The sequence below is a fragment of the Macrosteles quadrilineatus genome, unplaced genomic scaffold (genome assembly GCF_028750875.1).
Source record: "Macrosteles quadrilineatus isolate MER2022 unplaced genomic scaffold, UCM_ALF_1.0 Scaffold_5__1_contigs__length_97177068, whole genome shotgun sequence".
Classification (NCBI taxonomy): Eukaryota; Metazoa; Arthropoda; class Insecta; order Hemiptera; family Cicadellidae; genus Macrosteles; species Macrosteles quadrilineatus.
This window is the reverse complement of record NW_026542598.1, coordinates 51647640-51671355: the sequence shown is the minus strand read 5'-3', so window position 1 is coordinate 51671355 and position 23716 is coordinate 51647640. Positions and strand designations below refer to the sequence as shown.

Below are 23716 nucleotides of genomic sequence, written 5' to 3'. Positions count from 1 at the left end.
TTAAATCGATCGAGAGCTGCAAAACCATTTTCGGTCCGTGGTACGAACACTATTTTTCACCACACTACTGCTATTCACAATAATAATAATGAAAACTTATAGTCAACGCAACTTTAAGGTTATGTGAAGAAGTAATTTCAGGAATCAGCAAAAATAATAATAAACAGTTGCTAGGCAACAGTGAAAATAAAAAAATTCTATTTCAATGCTATGGATACTGTTTGTGTAATTAATATGCAAGCGGACAGCTGATTTTGCGGCCCAGGGATGTAAAAACCTGCTCGGTCCCCAAATTACGATGACAGCTGGCATGGCCAGCAAAACGTAACTTTCAGCCACCAATTAACGTATGTAATAAAGCCAAAAACATCATAGTGTGGTGAAAAAACTTTGATAAATCTGTTGACTGACATACTTGATACAATAATTGAGGTACCTTCCATGGATCAAATATCTGATTGCATAAAGAAGGCATGGACCTTTTTCCATAAAGAGACTGAAGATACGTCCAAACGCCACCAAAAAGGTGTGTAGGTACTTTGTTCATTAAGTAAAAATCTAGTTACATATTTCTAAAAGAAATAAAAGAGAAAATTACACACACAATTCAACTGTGTAGTGTAAATAGAAGTAGTAAAAGTTTATGGTTTTCTAAAACAGCTTAACCCAGAAATATTTTAATCTTAATAAATAATAAACAAAAACAAACATTTTGAGATAGATGTTTTACATAAAAATGTTCTAACAGATATATGGTATTGATAAACCATGAATAAAAAATAAAAATCTCCTCCATATGAAAAACATGGGAACTTGGAATTCCCGTGGTCAGAGCCCTGAGGTTTAAATAAAAATTCTGGCTCCGTCACGACATTCTATATATAATGACCTTCAAATCAAAAAAAGAAATCATCAAAATCCGTCAAGCGATTGTCTTGCAATCTGCGTAAACTAAATAACTAATATTTTTTTAATATATAGGATATATCGTACTTAGGGCCGAAAATTAGGTTTTGCTGGCTCGAGATAATTTTTAAGTTCGAGACAAAGTCGGAACTTAAAACGATTGAGAGCTGGAAAACCCCTTTTGGCCCGTGGTACGAACACTATTTTTTACCACATTATACAAAATTGTAAGTAAATGTATTATCAAGAAAATGAAAAACGATTCATTATATAGAGGGTTTTGTACATATTTTGTTTGCTATATAGGAGCATTTTCTATTGAGTGATATGGTGTTTGCACTAGGGTTGGAAAATACTACCTTATATAGGTAACACCACAGTATTGGTACGTCCAGAGTGCACGTCGATACAGATTTTCAGCGTCAGGAATGGCTCTTGATTTTAAATGGAAATGACCATAGTGGCTGCCGGTAGCCGAGCCCTCACGCAGGCATCTGCTTACCAGAATGAATTCTTCATTCTGGTTTCTGATAGAGCTCGTACGCATACTGTTTTCATTAAATCAAGTTGGTCTTTATAGTAAAATATTTAACTTTTCACCCTTACCTTAGGGTTATTACTAAACGCTCTTCAGGAAAAATTCTTTGTAGGTTACACCACTTCCTTACAATACGATGTTCAATTTTAATAATCAGTTTCGGGCTCCATTCAACAGTATAGAAAGAACCGTGCTCAATCATTTTTAGATATGGGAAAATAAAAAATATATAAATATAATAACATGAACACCATTTTCAACTGGTTGTTACTACAAAACAGTTTCAGATGCTATGAATTGCGCACATTGATTCCTCATCTGACAACTCCATAATTACGACTGACTATGTATTTCCTGCTTCCACTGTGGCCACCAACATCAAATCTGACTCAGGTTAACCACACGCCGAAAATCTGAATCTAATTCTGAAGCAATGTGCACTCTGGACTTACAGTAAAAGTGTTCACCTGGGATAAAGCAGGTGCATGTATAAAAAAATGAAAAAAGGAATATTATATTCTCACAATAGAATAGAAAGAAAAAAATATACAAATAAATATATACTGATCTCATTCAGAGGTAAAACATAAGGAGAAAAAGATATTACAATTACAATTATTGAAATTTGGACACATTTTCTGTATTTCAAATTTCCACAATTTTATCCATATAATACTTTGTAAGACTATAAATAAAAATTTCATGTCTCCATAATATTATTCCATCACTAAAGTAAAAAAATAATTCAAAAATTCAAATGATCAAGAATGAAAACTACAACAAAATATATATTACAGGTGTACAGGCTTTGGTTATATTGACATGATGTAAACCAATTAATGAATCTTCAATACATCTGTTTGTTGAGGAGGCAAAATCTAGGAAAAATACTTGTTTAGTTAACAAACCTTTAGAAAATCACTTAAAAACACAATTTTAGTACAGCAATATTGTTTGTACTATTTAGACAATCCTTTAACTACAATTTTCAAAACCGTTAAAAATAACATCATACAAATTTTTAAAACAATTTAAAATAACAATCTCTAAATATTTGATAGTTCAGTAAAAAAAGTAAAAAAGTATGAGCTCTACTTTTTTAGATTTTTTAGAGAACCATCCATAAAAAACAATCTTTTTTACAAACACTTAACTCTGATACAGTTTTCATTTAGAACTGTTTAAAATTCCTGGCTTTGAAACATCTCAAAAACAATTTAGTTTATACATCCAAACAAAAAGCCTACCTGATAACATTCAAGAGCCAGAATAGGCTTATTGACACCAAAGCCTGAACAACTCAAAATATATAACAAGTCAGATTTTGGGAATTGATAATAAAGCAGTATGTAACACTACATATCAGTCTAGTCCTGTCCTGGTTTGCTGTATTTACACAAGTACCGCAGTTGTAACATCTTGACGTCGTCATCGTCCAGTTTGACGACACCCTCTTGATTGTCGATGGACAGAAGGAAGCCGGTTCGCTCCTTGTCTTCTCCCATGATCACCTTGACAGGGTTCGGCCACGAAGGGATGACAGGCTCCAACTGTTCACAGCTGATGCTCACCGTACGATCCTCGTCTGGCAAGAACACATTGCACAGACCACCCTGCACAAAGAGATTTGAGAAGCTCATTTGAGGTATTTCGGTAAAATGTATCATTTGCTTTTAACAGTTCTTATATTGTCCTTATAAATCCATACTATTATATTGCCCTACCACGCTGATAAATCAGACACTGGAGTAAGTCACAGCGACACCTGACATGTTCTGTAAACTAGGAGTCAACTCTAGAATTAATAACTACACTTTAAATTTTGGTTGTTTGGAGTTTTATTAGCAGATAGAAAATTACGTCTGATCAATAGCCGAGCAGTCTAAGGCGCCTCCCAACCGAGCTTAGCCTGGAATCTTTGAATCTTATGCAATTCAAGAGGTGTTCATCAGTCTGCAGCAAAGCTTAGTGCCAGAGGCCCTCCTAAAATAAATGGTCGATGACTCGAGTAGAAGTTGCTGGGATTGGTGAATTGCTTAGCAGTTACAAAACCTACATCACAAATTAGGCATTATTCTACTTTTTCCAACCCTTCCTGTGTGCGTCTACCAATAACTTTTGAAAATTTTTGTTTAGTTTTAAAGAATTATTTATTTCAGTGTTTATAAATTTACGTAAGAGCATTCCAACTTAGAATTTTAAATTTAAATATTTTGTTCAGTTTATGCAACTAAAAATGCTTTAGTGATATGATAGTATCACTATGTGATAGTATATTTATAGTACAGAATATAAATGTTCTCACCGATATACTGCGGATGGTACCTATCTGTCCCACTAGGTCTGGGTCGTCATGGTTCTCTCTCACCCTCACTTCTATATCAGTCGTATGCCAATCCTGCATCATGGGATCAATACCTGCACAAACACATGCAATCAGTTCACACTCTCAAAGTCATTACAAACTATCTAATCACAATGAGGAGACCCTGCACATTTAAATAGGGTTTGATTACGAGACAAAACAAATACAGTTATGCAATACCCTTTTACTTTTAAAAGATTATCAATAATTGAGACAGTTATTAATTAATAAAACTACTAATTTACAATAAATCAAATTGGTTGCTTTTAGATTTACAACATGAAAAGTGGTTTACCTACTTTAATGAGGTTACTGTTACAAAAAATTAGCCTATTTAAAATCCATTTTTTCTTAAAATTTTTTGTCTCATATTTGCAATCAGACTGTTGATAAACATTAAACTGAAGGAATAGCTGTTAAATTACAATTCACATTTAAACCGTTATGAAAGTTAGTTGGCATAACTGGGTCTTTGAAAATGGACTCTCTTAATGAATTAATTGTGAGGGGGCTGCGTCCTAAAGAATAAATTGCCTTAGCACTTGCAGTTGTTCTAGATCATAAGCTTTGCAATGACACCTCAATTATAAAAATCAGTTACATTTTTAATTTAACGGACAGCTGAAAATGGAATGTACCGTATGAAAGAAAATCCTTATTGTGTATACGAAGTCTGTTCAAAAAGTATCTGGCCTTGTTCAGGAAAAGCATAATTTACTGATCAATTTGTTTTAACATATGATCTTCTTCGGACTTCACACACTTATTCCAGCGCTCCTGCCACTTTTGGAAACAAGCCTGGAACTCTTCCTTCTTAATTGACTTCAGACGAGCAGTCCCATTTCCATTTTGCATTATCTAATTTCTGCTCTAAAATCAGGCCCCTTTAAGCAGCATCTTTATGGTGAGGAACAGCCAGAAGTCACACAGTGCCATATCCAGTGAGTAGGGGAGCACAGGAAAGCCATGTCTTGCCAAGAAGCCTTGAACAAGAATTGGAAGAATGCGCTGGAGCATTGTCCTGATGAAGTCACCAAGAGTTTGTGGCCTACAAATTGGGACGCTTGCGACACACTGCATCGCGCATCTGGCGTAGAGCTTTTAAATAGTACTCCTTAGAAATGTTTTGTCCCTCTGGTGCGCTCATGATTAACTACTCCATTGCAGTAAAAAAAACACAGTCAGCATGACTTGGAGTTTGCTTTGAACTTGGCGTGCTTTTTTTGCCGTGATGATGTTGAGTGTTTCCACTGAAAAAACTGTGCCTTGGTTTCGGGATCATACCAACTCGCGACTCATCAGAAGTTATAACTGTTTTGAGAAAGTTTGGGTAGTTCTGAAAGCATTCCAGCATGTCTTGAGCAAATCATCTGTTTAAATTCAATAAACGGAACCATTACTGATATTAACTTCTGTAGCTAGTTCATGAACAGTAATACTTTATCCTTCTTCACTAAAACTTGAACTTAATCGATAACTTAATCGTTTCAACTTGTTGATGGTCTCCCAGACCAAGGTTCACTGTCTACCAAAGTGTGACTGTCTTTAAATCTGTTATACCCCTCTTTTATCTGTGTTACACCCAGAGAGTCTTCTCCAAAAGCTTGCTGAATCTTAAGAATCGTTTGTGTTTAGGTATCACCCAGTTTTTGGCAAAACTTAATGCAGTAATGCCGTTCCACTCGATCCATCATTTTGTTTAGGACAAAAAAACAACGATTTCATCATGTAGTCTAAGCTTAGTTTTAAGAATTGTCAGATTATTTTACTTCTACAGTATTACTATTACATTTTTAAAGTTTTAATTGTAATTAGTTTTATCATCATGAGTATTGACAAAATTTCTAACTATGTAGCCTACATTGTACTACAAAAAATATATTATGAGTTAATAAAGAATTTAAATTTGAATTTTGATGATCACTACGTACACAGTTTCACGATTGACAGCCGACAATGAACTGACGCCATGTTAAGGTCACCCGATGTTCTTTACAGTTGCCTCGATCTACGCGCCAGGGTGCAGCTCAATGCGGTTGTTGGATATTACCAGATACAAAGAAAGGTCGGATACTTTTTGAACAGACCAATGTATAGATAGGTAGATTCTATTTGACCATAATGCTTCTGTTGTAAGATACATACCAGTAGCATGTGAGTTGTAAGGAGATGGTGCAGCGCCAGGGGTGAGTGGACTGTAGCTCATGGGAGACGGAGTGCCATAAGCCCCTACATTCACTGCACTGCTGGGACTAGGAGTGGGCACATACGCTGAACTGCCACCTGTACAGACACAGCGGTGCAATAGAAACAATACAAATCTACTAAACAGATATTACACTCCTTGAGTTCTAAAATGTTCAATTTGACAGTTATTTTTTGAGTTCAAAGTAAGTCAAAGACATTTGAAGAAACAACAAAAAATTGATTTTTCTAAGAACAAATTGACCACCTATATTTTGAAGTGTACATAGACCTATTCTTATAATATTTCAATAAATCTGAAAGCAATAAAAATAAATAAATGCTCAAATAAAAAAAATGTTTGTTTCTAGTGATGGGCGGATCCAAGAAAATGTCGGTACCGGATCCGGATCCGGATCTTGAAAAATTCGGATCCGGATCTTCGGATCTTCGGATCCGGATCCAGATACACACTGTCATAAGGGCAGGTAAAAAAAACGTAATTAACAGAATGTGACGTAATTTTCCTGGCGGACGACAAGTGGGAAATTACGCCACCGGTAATACAACGAAGATCCCAGGATTCGCCCTAGTCTGGTCGCAGGGAGTTTCCCAGGAGTCGATAGTGATTCGGATAGCCTAAATTTGATAGCCCTGGTTGTCAGAGCTCGAGACGAACGTTGCGGGTTACTAAACACCCAACTAGAAATCACCACTCTAGCCTAGGACTTGTGGGGAAAATAATTTTGACTTGACTCTGTGGGCAAATATCTAAATGACACACTACTAGCTAACTTAACAAATCAACAAGTAAGCTAAGTAGTCACTCCGCTTACCTACGGAGTTACGTCGTCAACCTGAAACAAACAAGGTTAGTACAAGATAGGCCTAACCTAGCCTAACTCCCACAGAGTCTGAATTTACTAAAACAAGAAAACAAGTTGGCTTAAATTGCACAAGTGAGGCACGAAACGAGAGAAAAACTGAAACTAAAAATAAAACTGCTCCTGGAGCTGAAAACGAAAAACTAAAACTTTAACTTCCTCATGTGTTCAACTTAAACCAACTTCGACAGAAATTGTCCGGCAGAAACCTGTCTGCCGGAACAAACTTTGAGACGTTAAGGGAACTACTGAAACAGATTTAAGAATTAAAAAGTAAGTCCCAAATACGGATTATGAAACGTTAATCGAAATGATCTGTCACCAACTCCGATACTTTAATTAAATGAGTTGGTTAAAGCGTATGACGAGGTCTGCGAATCAGGCCTAGCCTATGAACTTCGACAAAGTTCTGCCGAAACACAAGTGACGGAGAAGTATTCGAAAGAAAAACCTACGTTGTCTAAGTGTTACACAACTTACCAAACGAAGTAATAATACTGTGAAACACTTTTTGCGCACTCGATGCACCACGAACTTAAAGTAGGCTAACTTTTAAGCGACAAACCAAAAACAAAAACTCTTCAAATTGAAGACGAACGAACTCGCGAAAAACCGGGAATACGAATGAACCAAACTTCACAAAACTTCTTCTTACTTCACCTTCGTCTCAGAATGGAGACGAAAGTTAAAACGATTCCTGATTGGTCAACGAGTTACAGAAACAAAAAAAAACTGGCAGCGAAGGCAGGCGCATGGCAGCTTTAACAGGCTTACAGCCGCGTACCGCTCAAAGGTGACCCCGCTGCTCATCTTCTCTCCCGTAGCCCGGCCTCAGACGCAGTCGAACAGCCAAACAACCAAACTGACACCAACGTCGTCTGCGGTCTTGGAATTTGAGGTTAGGTACGACGTCAGTTTAGTGTCGCGACTAGGCTTACTCAACAGCTTATGTTTAGCTGTTTAAAGTTCGTGGTTTAGCCGTTATTTTACCCCCTACACATTTGACCCGTTACACCCCCTCCACACTTCGGAACGAAAAAAAAGAAAAACGAGAAAAAGAAAAAAACTGTTGAACTTTCCTGCAGATGACACATCAGTAGGATCGTGGGCAGGAAAAATTGACAGAAGCCGATGCCGGACCCCGTTGGTCCGGCTGCTCCAGGGTGTTGACGACGAAAAGTGGGCGAAATTAGTAATGATGTAGACTGTCTGAGGCCGAGTTGCCTCAGAGGTCTGGACGAAAACGAATCGGGGCGAAGAGTAACCAAAGGTGAAGAGTAAGCGTGGGGTTTACAAAGGTAGGGTAGTACGGCAGGCTCGGAGTCTTGGAAGCGGGGCGAAGAGCTACTCACGAGGATTCGTCACCCCCAGACGAGGGTTAGCTATGGCTGCTTGTCGGCAGCTTGACGTGACCGAAAGGACTGACGAACAACGGATCACCAGACGTCGCTGCGGTTGCGGGATCCTTGCAGACTAGTCACGTGCACAGAAAGGTTTCAAGTCTTTCACGTGAACGACGTGCAGTGCAGCAGTATCCTCATCACGCACCTCGTAGAGGTTAGTACCTCGACGACCGACCACAATGCAGGGGCCATGATATTTTGGTGCTAATTTCCCTACGATGGCGTCAGCAGCAGAAGACAGGACGTGGAGTCTTCTCATCACCTGCGCGCCGACTTCGTGCGTCACCTCCCTGCGACGGAGGTTATAATATGATGATTGCCTTTCGTAGGCGGCCTTGAGGTTATTGCGTGTCTGCGCGATCAGACGCTGAAAGTCCTCCAGTCGTTTGCGATGGGTCTCGCTTAACGAGGGACTTTGGTGAGTTTCGGACACCTCAAACGAAGGGCCACGGACGGCACAGGGAGGTTTCAGTTCGCGACCAAAACACAGCATCGCAGGAGTGAATCCAGTAGAGTCGTGGACAGCTGTGTTCAGGGCGTACTGAAACTCCACCAGGTGGTTGTCCCAAGACCTATGGTTGCCTTTTACGAACTGTGCAATCATGGTCTTCACCACCCGGTTTTGCCTCTCGACTGGGTTCGACTGCGGGCTGTAGGGGGCCGTCGTCTGCAGCGTGATGCCCCACTCCGCCGCCAACTCTCGAACCAGTTTACCGACAAACTGCGTGCCGTTGTCCGTAATCAACACATCCGGAGCTCCATGTCGAAGTAGGATAGCCTTCAGCTTTGTCACCACATTCTTTGCGGTTGCAGACGCAATGGAGGCGAGTTCCGTCCATTTGCTGAAGGTATCCTGCACCACGAGCAGAAATCGCTGACCCCGTTGTGATCTAGGCAATGGGCCTACCAGGTCAGCAGACACTGCGTACCACGGTCCTTGGGGTTGTCGGAAGTACATTTTCCCAGCTGGTTTCGTTTGGGGTACTTTATAGGCCTGGCATTGGGCGCAAGACCGTACATAGGCCTTCACCTCACGACGCCAGTTAGGCCAAAAGTACTCCCCACCAACTCGGGCTAACGTTTTCTTCACCCCAAGATGTCCTGCCGTAGCCGTGTCGTGGTTTTCGTGCAGCACCACGGATACTTGGTCGCTTGGCACACACACCCTCCATGTCGTAGGTCGATCCTTCCTCGAGACAGCACGATACAGCTTACCGTCGCGAAGCTGGTATCTCGAGTATCGCCCAGGGTGTTTGCTGACCAGATTGCGAAGGCGGTCATACCAAGCACCGTGGCTGCCCGGCGGGTTACCATCGTTGTCCACGTCGGAAGATGGGTCGTCAGTCTCCTGCTGCGTCGGACCAGGAGCTTCGTGATCGATAACGTCACCCGCCGGATCATCGCCGAGTGAAGGTTCGTCACCTTCAGCATCGGTTAGGCGTCGTAACCGCAACCGTTTCCTATCACCGCGTCTGGTTAAAACTCCGACCTCAAACGTAGGTTGACCGGGTTCACCAGACGAGCTGGGCGCTTCAGGGACCGGCTGACGAGACAGGGCGTCGGCCACTCTGTTCGCTGTCCCCTTGCGGTACCTTATCTCGAAGTCGAATTGCTGCAACTCCATAACCCACCGAGCCAGGCGCCCACTAGGCTCACTGAGCTTAAGCAGCCATTTTAGGGCGACATGGTCGGTTATCGCAATGAAGTGGTAGCCTTCGAGATAAGCCTTGAATTTCCGAACAGCCCACACGAGAGCGAGACACTCCTTCTCGGTAGTTGTGTAGTTCTGTTCGGCCTCAGAGAGTAGCCTACTGGCATACGCAACGACCACTTCTCGGTCGTTTACACTCTGAGTTAACGCTGCTCCCAGGCCATAATTCGAGGCGTCGACCTGGAGCACGAAGGGTTGGCTGAAGTCGGGACAGGCGAGAATCGGGGCCGTCACCAAGGCGTGCTTCAGAGCTTCGAATGCCTTAGTTTGTTCGGGTCCCCAGAGCCACTTGGCGTTCTTCTTCAGCAAACCTCGAAGCGGAATGGTTACTGAAGCGAACTTCTCGACGAATCGCCGATACCACGACGCAAGGCCTAGGAAACTGCGAAGTCCCTTGACGTTCGTGGGTGCGGGGAAATCCTGAATGGCGCGGACCTTCTCAGGATCCGTGGCAATTCCATCTTGGCTCACGATGTGTCCCAAATACTTCAGCTCCCTACGGGCGAAGAGACACTTCTCGGGGTTTAAACGAAGGCCCGCCTCGCGTAGGCGGCGAAAAACAACCCCTAGAAGTTCTAGATGTTCCTCGAAAGATGTTGACACTACCACAAGGTCATCAAGGTACGCGAAGACCTTCGGCTCCAGCTCAGGCCCGATGACTCTATCCAGAAGGCGCTGGAAGGTGGCACCGGCAGAGTGTAGGCCAAACGGCATGACCTTGAACTGAAAAAGGCCTAGGCCTGGCACAGTGAAGGCGGTCACGGGGCGACTGTCGACGGCCAATGGCACTTGCCAGTAGCCTTGCTTCAGGTCCAAGGTACTAATAAACTTGGCCTGCCGGAGCTTCTCAAGGATGGCGTTAATCCTAGGCAGAGGATAGGCGTCCTTGATCGAGGAGTCGTTCACCCTGCGCATGTCGATGCAAAAGCGGTATTTCCCAGTCGACTTCCGGATCAACACGATCGGAGAGCTCCATGGACTCTCGGATGGTTCGATTACATCATCCTTCAGCATGGCAGCTACTTCATCGTTGATGACCGCTTGCATTGCAGGGTTACGAGGGTAGTGGCGCTGTTTGATCGGGACAGCGTTTGGTTTGAGCCGGATGACATGCTCAGTCAACGCCGTGGGTCCCACAACAGCATCGAAGAGAGGAAGTTCTTTCTCGAGAAAATTCTGGAGATGTCGTTCTTCCGTTGACGTCAGCGGTTCCAGTGTGACCGTCGCACAAGGAAGAGTCGTGGTCGTGTCGAAAGTGCCATCGTGGTTGACGTTTATTCGTATGAGGTTAAGGTTTCGAATACACCTCATACCCAATACGACGTCCGTGGTGAGCCCAGGCACAAAATAGGCTCCGAGTATGAGGTTTTCACCTAAGATCTGGGCCGGGATGTGGTACTTCGTCTCAATCCGACAACGTGTACCATCAGCCATCCTCAGGTCCGCCGAAGATATCTCAGGTTTTACCCCACACTCGTCGAAGTGACGAACAACCTCATCCCCGACGAGGTTTACAACTGCTCCGGTGTCCAACAGAGCTTGGAATCTCTTCCCCAGGAGCGTGACGTCGACAAAAGGTCGGATGTCGGTTGACTCTGACGATTTTCCAGCCGACACGTACGAGGTGCTCACGTAATTGAGCTCGGTAGAGGTCGTAGGTGGCTGCGCTGCGGGCTCGAGTGACCTCACGATTCCTGAGCCCGATTCGGTAAAGGCCCTTATGTACTGGAGCCATGAGCTCCATTCGTCGGAGGTAGTGCGGCCACGGGACGTGGGCTCAGGCGACCTCCTGCGGCCTGAGTCCGTCTGGCGTTTCCCGCGCGACAACCGCAGCTCGTAGTGGCCACTCCGACTTGTTTGCAGTAGTAACACCGCAACACCTTCGGCTGATCGCAATCTCGGAAGACATGACCGCGTGCATCACAATTCCAGCAGACTGGAGGGTTGCGGTTACTCGATGATCGGGAGGGGCTCGTAGACGGTAGGCCCCGGTTTCTATTGTTAGGAACGGTGGCTGTCGTATGCTTTGGCTGGTTACCCCCACTCCTTGCAGGGTAATCACCAATGCGGCCGGTCTTTGGCGAGGTAGGTTGCGGTTTACGGTCAGGCAACGGATATTCCATCACCGCAACATCGACGAAACGGTCTGTTCGACGCCTGGGCGTGTAGGCAGTCTCAGGCACCAATGCTTGAGCGACTGGAGGGGGAGGGCGGAACAGCTTACGCTCCCGTAGCAGCTCCTCGTATTCGTCGGCTCGCTCGATGAGGTCGGGTAGCGTGACAAAGTCATGACGTCGTATCATGAACTTGTATTCCGGCCTCATGTTCAAGTACACCAGGTCGATAGTTTCCTGGTTAGAGAAAGTGCCGCTCCGTCGGATCAGGGTTGTCAGGGCAATCACAAAATCTTTAAATGCCTCTGTTTCACCCTGAGTGCGCTTCCGTATCTCGTGATCCAAGTGGCGATGATAGCCAGCAGGGAAGAACTGGACCTCGAATGCCCGCCTAAAGTCGAGGAAGGAACGCCACATCATTTTGTTGTTCCTGTACCAGAGGAGAGCTTGGCCATGTAGAAGCGAAGGCAAAGCCTTCAAAACGTCCTCTGGCGACAGAGAGTAGGCCTCGCGCAGCTCCTCTAGACGCTCCAGAAACGAAACCGCATCTCGTCTGCCGTCGAAGCGCAAGTTCCACTTCCGGACCTTGTCACAGAGGGCGGACGACGTTTTAGCAACGTCATCAGGTCGGTCATCACTCCGTAGGACATACGAAGACCGGACACCTCCATATCCATCCCTTGGCCGAGACGGGACTGTGTATCGGGAGGTTAGCGGGTCGATCCCGTGGACTGGAAGCTCGGCGTAGTCCTCCTCACGTCGTGAGCCCCGCTGTTCGAGGTTCAACACCTCGGCTAACGTGTGCTCTAGGCTGCGCATGTCAGCATTGGGCGATAGGCCGAGCATCTGCCGCATGCGGTCCAAAGTGTGACGTACCGGATCGGCATCAGAATTTTCCGGGAGCGAAGACCTCGGAGCGAAGTCGAAGGCATGTCGAGCGTCAGTCAAGTTCTCCAGTCCTGCGAGTGAGGGTTCATGTGATGCCGAGGTGACCGCAGCAGGTGGGCTCTGACGCTGGAACGTAGCAGGGGGTAGGCCTACGAGTCCATAGGTACCGGGTGGTCTCCACGCAGTAGGCTGAGGCATTGACCCCGTTCGGTAGTCGAAAGGCGATGGGCGTGGAGTAGGCTCCTGCATCGAACTCCGGGCCTGGTTATCTAACACCTGGCCAGTCGTAAACACCTCCTCCTGGGAGGTTGGAGAAGACAGTGCACCAGCGTTGCTTCGCCAGTACGTGCAGAGACGTTTGCGCATTTCTGCCAGTGTACCATGTGATGGCAATTGGTGTCGCGCCATCTCCACCATCAACTGTTGCTTTGACAGCTCATGTATCCAGCCGACACGTGGATCATCCGTTGGGTAGAGCGGAGCAGTATAGCCGGTTGAGGTCACCGGTCGTGTGTACACCGTTGACGTAGTAGTAACTGTTGATGCACACGAGCAGGTAGGGATAACCGATGACGTAGTCACCACGGCCCCAGCCATGGTTAGAACTCCTGGCGTCGTTGTCAAAATTTCAGGGAGTGAGTTAGGCATAGCTGCAAAGTATTAGTGCACAACAAGACAAACAAATTGCAAAAATAGTTTAAAAGGCTGAAATTGATTAACAATTATGAAAATCCACAATAGACCTATTTAAATTCAAGCCTAACGTCACCCAGCACTAGGTAAGTCCAAACGAGACAAATTTTTTTTTTTTTTTTTCAGCCTAAGTCCCAACTAGGTACTCAAAACCCAGAAAATTTGTTAAAATAGGACCAAGTCCAAACTGCTCCAAAATCCAAAAATAAAAAGGCTAAAATGCAATAGGCTACTATAAAGTAAACGTTTTACCTAAAATAAATAGGCTATCACACAAATAGGCTAAAATATTTAACGCTAAACACCAATAGGCTTAGGCTAGCAATAGGCTACAACGACGAAACTAGAAAATATGTAGGCCTAAGCTACCTACTAAACTATAAATGCTAGGCTAGAACGGTAACGTAGAATAAAAAATAACAGTAGGCCTAGGCAAACACTTGATAGGCTAGAGCGGTTAACGTAGGCTAAAATCTTACAACTCGACGTCAGCTGCTACCGCGATCTTAGCTTGAGCTCACCAAGTACTATCAGACTATCCAATCACTGGTCCAACTGCTTCGGGCGCCATTTATGTGACGTAATTTTCCTGGCGGACGACAAGTGGGAAATTACGCCACCGGTAATACAACGAAGATCCCAGGATTCGCCCTAGTCTGGTCGCAGGGAGTTTCCCAGGAGTCGATAGTGATTCGGATAGCCTAAATTTGATAGCCCTGGTTGTCAGAGCTCGAGACGAACGTTGCGGGTTACTAAACACCCAACTAGAAATCACCACTCTAGCCTAGGACTTGTGGGGAAAATAATTTTGACTTGACTCTGTGGGCAAATATCTAAATGACACACTACTAGCTAACTTAACAAATCAACAAGTAAGCTAAGTAGTCACTCCGCTTACCTACGGAGTTACGTCGTCAACCTGAAACAAACAAGGTTAGTACAAGATAGGCCTAACCTAGCCTAACTCCCACAGAGTCTGAATTTACTAAAACAAGAAAACAAGTTGGCTTAAATTGCACAAGTGAGGCACGAAACGAGAGAAAAACTGAAACTAAAAATAAAACTGCTCCTGGAGCTGAAAACGAAAAACTAAAACTTTAACTTCCTCACGTGTTCAACTTAAACCAACTTCGACAGAAATTGTCCGGCAGAAACCTGACTGCCGGAACAAACTTTGAGACGTTAAGGGAACTACTGAAACAGATTTAAGAATTAAAAAGTAAGTCCCAAATACGGATTATGAAACGTTAATCGAAATGATCTGTCACCAACTCCGATACTTTAATTAAATGAGTTGGTTAAAGCGTATGACGAGGTCTGCGAATCAGGCCTAGCCTATGAACTTCGACAAAGTTCTGCCGAAACACAAGTGACGGAGAAGTATTCGAAAGAAAAACCTACGTTGTCTAAGTGTTACACAACTTACCAAACGAAGTAATAATACTGTGAAACACTTTTTGCGCACTCGATGCACCACGAACTTAAAGTAGGCTAACTTTTAAGCGACGAACCAAAAACAAAAACTCTTCAAATTGAAGACGAACGAACTCGCGAAAAACCGGGAATACGAATGAACCAAACTTCACAAAACTTCTTCTTACTTCACCTTCGTCTCAGAATGGAGACGAAAGTTAAAACGATTCCTGATTGGTCAACGAGTTACAGAAACAAAAAAAAACTGGCAGCGAAGGCAGGCGCATGGCAGCTTTAACAGGCTTACAGCCGCGTACCGCTCAAAGGTGACCCCGCTGCTCATCTTCTCTCCCGTAGCCCGGCCTCAGACGCAGTCGAACAGCCAAACAACCAAACTGACACCAACGTCGTCTGCGGTCTTGGAATTTGAGGTTAGGTACGACGTCAGTTTAGTGTCGCGACTAGGCTTACTCAACAGCTTATGTTTAGCTGTTTAAAGTTCGTGGTTTAGCCGTTATTTTACCCCCTACACATTTGACCCGTTACAAGAATGTCAATTTATATCATACTCTTTCAAATTCAATTGAGAAATGGCTTTGCCATATAAGTTATTTAGATCAAGAGACAAACACTGAGTCATGGCCTTGCCATATAAGTTATTTGCATCAAAAGACAAACACTGAGTCATGGCCTTGCCATATAAGTTGTTTGCATCAAAAGACAAACACTGAGTCATGGCCTTGCCATATAAGTTATTTGCATCAAGAGACAAACACTGAGTCATGGCCTTGCCATATAAGTTATTTGCATCTAGAGACAAACATCAAGCCATATAAGTTATTTGCATCTAGAGACAAACATCGAGACATGGCCTAGCCATATAAGTTATTTGCATCTAGAGACAAACATCGAGACATGGCCTTGCCATACAAGTTATTTGCATCTAGAGACAAACATCGAGACATGGCCTTGCCATATAAGTTATTTGCATCAAGAGACAAACACTGAGACATGGCCTTGCCATATAAGTTATTTGCATCAAGAGACAAACACTGAGTCATGGCCTTGCCATATGAGTTATTTGCATCTAGAGACAAACATCGAGCCATATAAGTTATTTGCATCTAGAGACAAACATCGAGACATGGCCTTGCCATACAAGTTATTTGCATCTAGAGACAAACATCGAGACATGGCCTAGCCATATAAGTTATTTGCATCAAGAGACAAACACTGAGACATGGCCTTGCCATATAAGTTATTTGCATCATTAGACAAACACTGAGTCATGGCCTTGCCATATGAGTTATTTGAATCTAGAGACAAACATCGAGCCATATAAGTTATTTGCATCTAGAGACAAACATCGAGACATGGCCTAGCCATATAAGTTATTTGCATCTAGAGACAAACATCGAGACATGGCCTTGCCATACAAGTTATTTGCATCTAGAGACAAACATCGAGACATGGCCTAGCCATATAAGTTATTTGCATCAAGAGACAAACACTGAGACATGGCCTTGCCATATAAGTTATTTGCATCATTAGACAAACACTGAGTCATGGCCTTGCCATATGAGTTATTTGAATCTAGAGACAAACATCGAGCCATATAAGTTATTTGCATCTAGAGACAAACATCGAGACATGGCCTAGCCATATAAGTTATTTGCATCTAGAGACAAACATCGAGACATGGCCTTGCCATACAAGTTATTTGCATCTAGAGACAAACATCGAGACATGGCCTAGCCATATAAGTTATTTGCATCTAGAGACAAACATCGAGACATGGCCTTGCCATACAAGTTATTTGCATCTAGAGACAAACATCGAGACATGGCCTTGCCATATAAGTTATTTGCATCAAGAGACAAACACTGAGACATGGCCTTGCCATATAAGTTATTTGCATCAAGAGACAAACACTGAGTCATGGCCTTGCCATATGAGTTATTTGCATCTAGAGACAAACATCGAGCCATATAAGTTATTTGCATCTAGAGACAAACATCGAGACATGGCCTTGCCATACAAGTTATTTGCATCTAGAGACAAACATCGAGACATGGCCTAGCCATATAAGTTATTTGCATCAAGAGACAAACACTGAGACATGGCCTTGCCATATAAGTTATTTGCATCATTAGACAAACACTGAGTCATGGCCTTGCCATATGAGTTATTTGAATCTAGAGACAAACATCGAGCCATATAAGTTATTTGCATCTAGAGACAAACATCGAGGAATGGCCTAGCCATATAAGTTATTTGCATCTAGAGACAATCATCGAGACATGGAATAGCCATATAAGTTATTTGCATCTAGAGACAAACATCGAGACATGGAATAGCCATATAAGTTATTTGCATCTAGAGACAAACATCGAGACATGGCCTAGCCATATAAGTTATTTGCATCTAAAGACAAACATCGCGACATGGCCTTGCCATACAAGTTATTTGCATATAGATACAAACATCGAGACATGGCCTAGCCATATAAGTTATTTGCATCAAAAGACAAACACTGAGTCATGGCCTTGCCATATAAGTTATTTGCATCAAGGGACAAACACTGAGTCATGGCCTTGCCATATGAGTTATTTGCATCTAGAGACAAACATCGAGCCATATAAGTTATTTGCATCTAGAGACAAACATCGAGACATGGCCTAGCCATATAAGTTATTTGCATCTAGAGACAAACATCGAGACATGGCCTTGCCATACAAGTTATTTGCATCTAGAGACAAACATCGAGGAATGGCCTAGCCATATAAGTTATTTGCATCTAGAGACAATCATCGAGACATGGAATAGCCATATAAGTTATTTGCATCTAGAGACAAACATTGATACATGGTCTAGCCATATAAGTTATTTGCATCTAGAGACAAACATCGAGACATAGAATAGCCATATAAGTTATTTGCATCTAGAGACAAACATCGAGACATGGCCTAGCCATATAAGTTATTTGCATCTAGAGACAAACATCGCGACATGGCCTTGCCATACAAGTTATTTGCATATAGATACAAACACCGAGACATGGCCTAGCCATATAAGTTATTTGCATCAAAAGACAAACACTGAGTCATGGCCTTGCCATATAAGTTATTTGCATCAAGAGACAAACACTCGGGGGAAAAACGGTCTTGTACATGGATACAGACAGCTTAATGTTGGTAAACAAATCGGGGTTGTACAGTGATACAGGCAGCTTTGTGTTAGTAAAAAAATCGGGGTTGTACAGTGATACAGACAGCTTTATGTTAGTAAACAAATCGAGGTTGTACAGTGATACAGACAGCTTTGTGTTAGTAAAAAAATCGGGGTTGTACAGTGATACAGGCAGCTTTATTTTAGTAAACAAATCGGAGTTGTACAGTGATACAGACAGCTTTATTTTAGTAAACAAATCGGTGTTGTACAGTGATACAGACAGCTTTGTGCTAGTAAAAAAATCGTGGTTGTACAGTGATACAGACAGCTTTGTGTTAGTAAAAAAATCGGGGTTGTACTGTGATACAGACAGCTTTATGTTAGTAAACAAATCGGGGTTGTACAGTGATACAGACTGCTTTGTGTTGGTAAAAAAATCGGGGTCGTAGAGTGATACAGACAGCTTTGTGCTAGTAAACAGATCGGGGGGGAAATCGGTCTCTTACATGGATACAGACAGCTTAATGTTGGTAAACAAATCGGGGTTGTACAGTGATACAGGCAGCTTTGTGTTAGTAAAAAAATCGGGGTTGTACAGTGATACAGACAGCTTTATGTTAGTAAACAAATCGAGGTTGTACAGTGATACAGACAGCTTTATTTTAGTAAACAAATCGGTGTTGTACAGTGATACAGACAGCTTTGTGCTAGTAAAAAAATCGTGGTTGTACAGTGATACAGACAGCTTTGTGTTAGTAAAAAAATCGGTGTTGTACAGTGATACAGACAGCTTTATTTTAGTAAACAAATCGGAGTTGTACAGTGATACAGACAGCTTTGTGTTAGTAAAAAAATCGGGGTTGTACAGTGATACAGGCAGCTTTATTTTAGTAAACAAATCGGAGTTGTACAGTGATACAGACAGCTTTATTTTAGTAAACAAATCGGTGTTGTACAGTGATACAGACAGCTTTGTGCTAGTAAAAAAATCGTGGTTGTACAGTGATACAGACAGCTTTGTGTTAGTAAAAAAATCGGGGTTGTACTGTGATACAGACAGCTTTATGTTAGTAAACAAATCGGGGTTGTACAGTGATACAGACTGCTTTGTGTTGGTAAAAAAATCGGGGTCGTAGAGTGATACAGACAGCTTTGTGCTAGTAAAAAAATCGTGGTTGTACAGTGATACAGACAGCTTTGTGTTAGTAAAAAAATCGGGGTTGTACTGTGATACAGACAGCTTTATGTTAGTAAACAAATCGGGGTTGTACAGTGATACAGACTGCTTTGTGTTGGTAAAAAAATCGGGGTTGTACAGTGATACAGACAGCATTGTGTTAGGAAAAAAATCGGGAAAAAATTTCAAAAATCGGATCCATCAAAACCGGATCCAGCCCAAGATCCGGAATTTTTGGATCCGATCCGGTGCCGGTTCTAGCTCGGATCCGGCGGATCCGGTTGTCCGATATCCGGATCCGACCATCACTATTTGTTTCAATGTTATTTATTGATTATGGAATTATAAAACATTTTGACAAACCAAGTACTCTATATAAAATCATCTAAGCATAGATTCTTAGCTAAATACAGTAGACCCTTAACCAACCCTAACGGGACCGGACCTAGGTCGGATAACTCAAAAGGTTGTTTAAAACAGCCATCCCTAAAAACTTACCCTGTAATATCCTGTTGAATTCAACATATTGTTCCCATCAAGGAGCGTGAGAGCGGATATACCAAAAGATTTCTAGAAAGTGGCGGTTAAACCGAACTGCTCTCAAAACAATAATATTTTACAAGCAAGGACTGATAATCCAATTATCGGTTATTGCGAGGTCTGTTAAGGAGGGTTCTACTGTATAGAGAATAAATTCTAACCTAAAAATTAGGGATGGACGGGATTGAATTTTTAGTTCGGGACGGGACGGGACGGGATTTTTATTTCCTTCCCAATTTTCGGGACGGGACGGGACGGGATTTTTTTCTGTGCATAAAAAGACAGTACTGTATTGCAGTTACCAAAAAAAAGACATACGAAATCAATTTTTACCATTTGTGGCACTGATCTATAAAAACCAAAAAATGGGTAACAATTTACAGGTACCTATAGTAACTTGTGACTCGCGGGTCACGGGGTGATCGTCTGTATGACTCATGGTCACGGCGAGATCGTCGTCATGACTCGCGATCACGGCGCGATCGTCGGTATGACTCGCGGTCACGACGCGATCGTCGTCATGACTCGCGGTCACGGCGCGATCGTCGGTAGGACTCCGCGGTCACGGCGCGATCGTCGGTATGACTCCGCGGTCACGGGGTTATCGTCGGTATGACTCGCGGTCACGGCATGATCGTTGGTATGACTCGCGAACACGGCTCGATCGTCAGCATGACTCCGCGGTCACGGCGCTTTCGTCGCCATGACTCGCGGTCTCGGCGCGATCGTCGGTATGCCTCGCGGTCACGGCGCGATCGTCGGTATGACTCCGCGGTCACGGGGTTATCGTCGGTATGACTCGCGGTCACGGCATGATCGTTGGTATGACTCGCGAACACGGCTCGATCGTCAGCATGACTCCGCGGTCACGGCGCTTTCGTCGCCATGACTCGCGGTCTCGGCGCGATCGTCGGTATGCCTCGCGGTCACAGCGCTATCGTCGGTATGACTCGCGGTCACGGCGCGAACGTCGGTATGACTCCGCGGTCACGGGGTTATCGTCGGTATGACTCGCGGTCACGGCGCGATCGTCGGTATGACTCGCGATCACGGCTCGATCGTCAGTTTGACTCCGCGGTCACGGCGCGATCGTCGTCATGACTCGCGGTCACGGCATGATCGTCGGTATGACTTGCGGTCACGGCGCGATCGTCGGTATGACTCGCGATCACGGCTCGATCGTCAGCATGACTCCGCGGTCACGGCGCGATCTCATGACTCGCGGTCACGGCGCGATCTCATGACTCGCGGTCACGGCGCGATCGTCGGTATGACTCGCGGTCACGGCGCGATCGTCGGTAGGACTCCGCGGTCACGGCGCGATCGTCGGTATGACTTCGTCTCCTGCGTTCGCGGACCTATCGCTCGCAATAACGGCGTTATCGGCAATCGCGAAGCGGAAAAATCGCCGACGATCGGACCAAATCCCGTCCCGAAAAATTCCCGAGTCAAATGTAATCCCGTCCCGATAATCGGGAATATTTTTTTCCCGAAAAATTCCCGAAATTTCGGGACCCGTCCATCCCTACTAAAAATTAAGCTATTTTTAAAGTCGGATGGAACAAATTTTAAGCCAAAAACTGTAGTTTATTTATCTGCGTGATAACTATCAGAAAGCAAACCTAATAGTGGTCTATCAAGATTGAGAGAAGTAGGCATACTGTTGGTGTTACTCACTATGGTAGCCAGTAGGGGATGGACTAGCATGGTAGGGAGAGTAGCTCTGGTCACTACCATACATCGCCCCCGGGGTCTGTGGAGTATACGGTCCAGTGCTCGGGTGACCACCAAACTCGTCCAGACTGTAGTTGTCCGGGTCAGTGCGAGCAGGTGTGTTGGTGATGGTGGGGTCCCAAGCTCCAGGTGTACGTGACCCGTCGTGGGACGGGGTCATGCTCCCGTAGTGCGGCGTACGTGATCCAGCTGACGGCAGAACAAGAATATAATATGAAAATATACTGTTTACACATATGTGTCATTCACGATGAATAAATATCAAGGTCCCTCAAAAAGTCAATCCACATCAAAATATTAAATGTAACCAACTAGTTTCAAGAAATTCTGAATTGACACGCCAGTTGGTACTGAAAACAAAATTTCTCTCTGAGTTGAATTCAAGATACTAAATGATATTCAACTCATCTTAACTTAAAACTCTAGTAATAAAAAAATGTGATTGAAAATGTGATATTCTAATGAAGATTGAAAACTTGTGTTTGTTTACCTTCGTACAGAGGTGTCTGAGAGCCGTGCATGGGAGTCTTGCTGCCGTCTCGTCCGTACATTGGAGTGGCCGCACCACCATAGCCAGGAGTGCGGTTGTAGCTGGAGATGGAGCCATCCTAAGGAAAACATTGCTTTTAGGACTGGGAATATTAGAATCAAGCCGAGTACTGAAAATAAATTTCATCCCCATAAACTTTTTGGAATGCTTGTTCAGGAAACGTGTTAAGTATTCAAATTACAATTAGAATCTAGATGACAAGCTATTTATATGAGATTCAAAATAATACCCTGAGCTATGACCCACTCCACTGCTGACAAGATAAGAGACAAGTGTTTTTCTGTAATAATCTTGCTTCAACAAATCTTTGAACTAAAAAAAAACTTTAATTGGTTTTGAAAGGCTACATGCCTTAAGTGTCATAGATATAAAATGTTAAGGATAATATATTTTAACCTGTTGTGATTAGTTTGACAGATGAGGTTGGCAATACTGTGTTGTTTTTGTGGGTGCTCAAGACAAGGCACTATAATTTAAACTCTACACTATACTCAGAGTCTTACCCAAAAAAATGCTCTCTGTAGCTTTAACATCTTACTTAAATGAAACCAATCAGAGAGCTTAGGCCTCAGGTAAAAAGTTTCAGTTGTGGATAAAACAGAACACTTCATAAATGGTAACACTCTGGCATACCTTGTTAGGCATTCCGACAGTTGCGATGTGAGATCTGTCAACGGATATTGTCTGACAAGATGAATGAAGTTCCACTCTAGCCGTGGACTCTGTGGCATCTTTGACCATTCCAACATTTCCTGAAGAGATGGGAATTGTATGTTGTTAGTTGATTTACAAAACTGGCTAATCAGTTCTAGTTACTAAACCTATTTTATGATCTTTCGAGGAATAGCATCTACCTTAGGAATAAATTGGGGAAGAAAGAATTGATACACAACTAATTTAACTATGAAAAGAGTTCTAAGCAGTTTATATAACATACAAAATTCCACAAAATAAATAATTTGATATTCCCCCTCTTTAAGGGAGAGGAAAGTAGTAAAATGTTAAAGTTTTATGATGACACTTAAATAATCTGAAACAATTACAACAATACATAACAGATATTATAATCAAACCTTAGTTAATTATACAAGATTAAGCTGTAATTGGTGATAAAAAGGACAGGTTTTCCTTATTCATTCGTGCATTTACTAACATAGAAACCATGTAAAGGGATGCACACAGTTGAAAAAAAACATCGTAAAATATGATTCAGTCAAAGTTGTTTTTAGGCTTAAAACTAAAACACAAAAATATTTAAACTAGTTACAAGGTCTACTTTGTTTAGATGTTTAGGCATTAACCCCTTAACCGCCACGCACGAGATATGCCGGGCGATACTAGTTTTCAGAGCAACCGCCACGTACGAGTTATCTCGTGTTGACGTAATCAGCTGTTGTGTTTTATTTTTAACAGCTCACTTCCCGCCTTATCTCTGATATACATAA

The 23716-nt window shown here is 43.1% G+C and overlaps 1 protein-coding gene across 1 annotated transcript in view; it reads right to left on the bottom strand.

Annotated features, from left to right (window-relative positions):
* Window positions 1-2076: 2076 nt before the first annotated feature.
* LOC128993874 (transcription elongation factor SPT5-like) overlaps window positions 2077-23716 on the bottom strand; it is a 45534-nt gene continuing 23894 nt past the window's right edge. The window contains exons 16-21 of the mRNA XM_054417937.1: window positions 22905-23023; window positions 22212-22329; window positions 21665-21910; window positions 5955-6092; window positions 3750-3862; window positions 2077-3057 (exon numbers count right to left, since the gene is read on the bottom strand). Coding sequence (XP_054273912.1) covers window positions 2812-3057; window positions 3750-3862; window positions 5955-6092; window positions 21665-21910; window positions 22212-22329; window positions 22905-23023 — 980 coding nt within the window. The 3' untranslated portion in view covers window positions 2077-2811. The remainder of the gene's footprint in view (window positions 3058-3749; window positions 3863-5954; window positions 6093-21664; window positions 21911-22211; window positions 22330-22904; window positions 23024-23716) is intronic.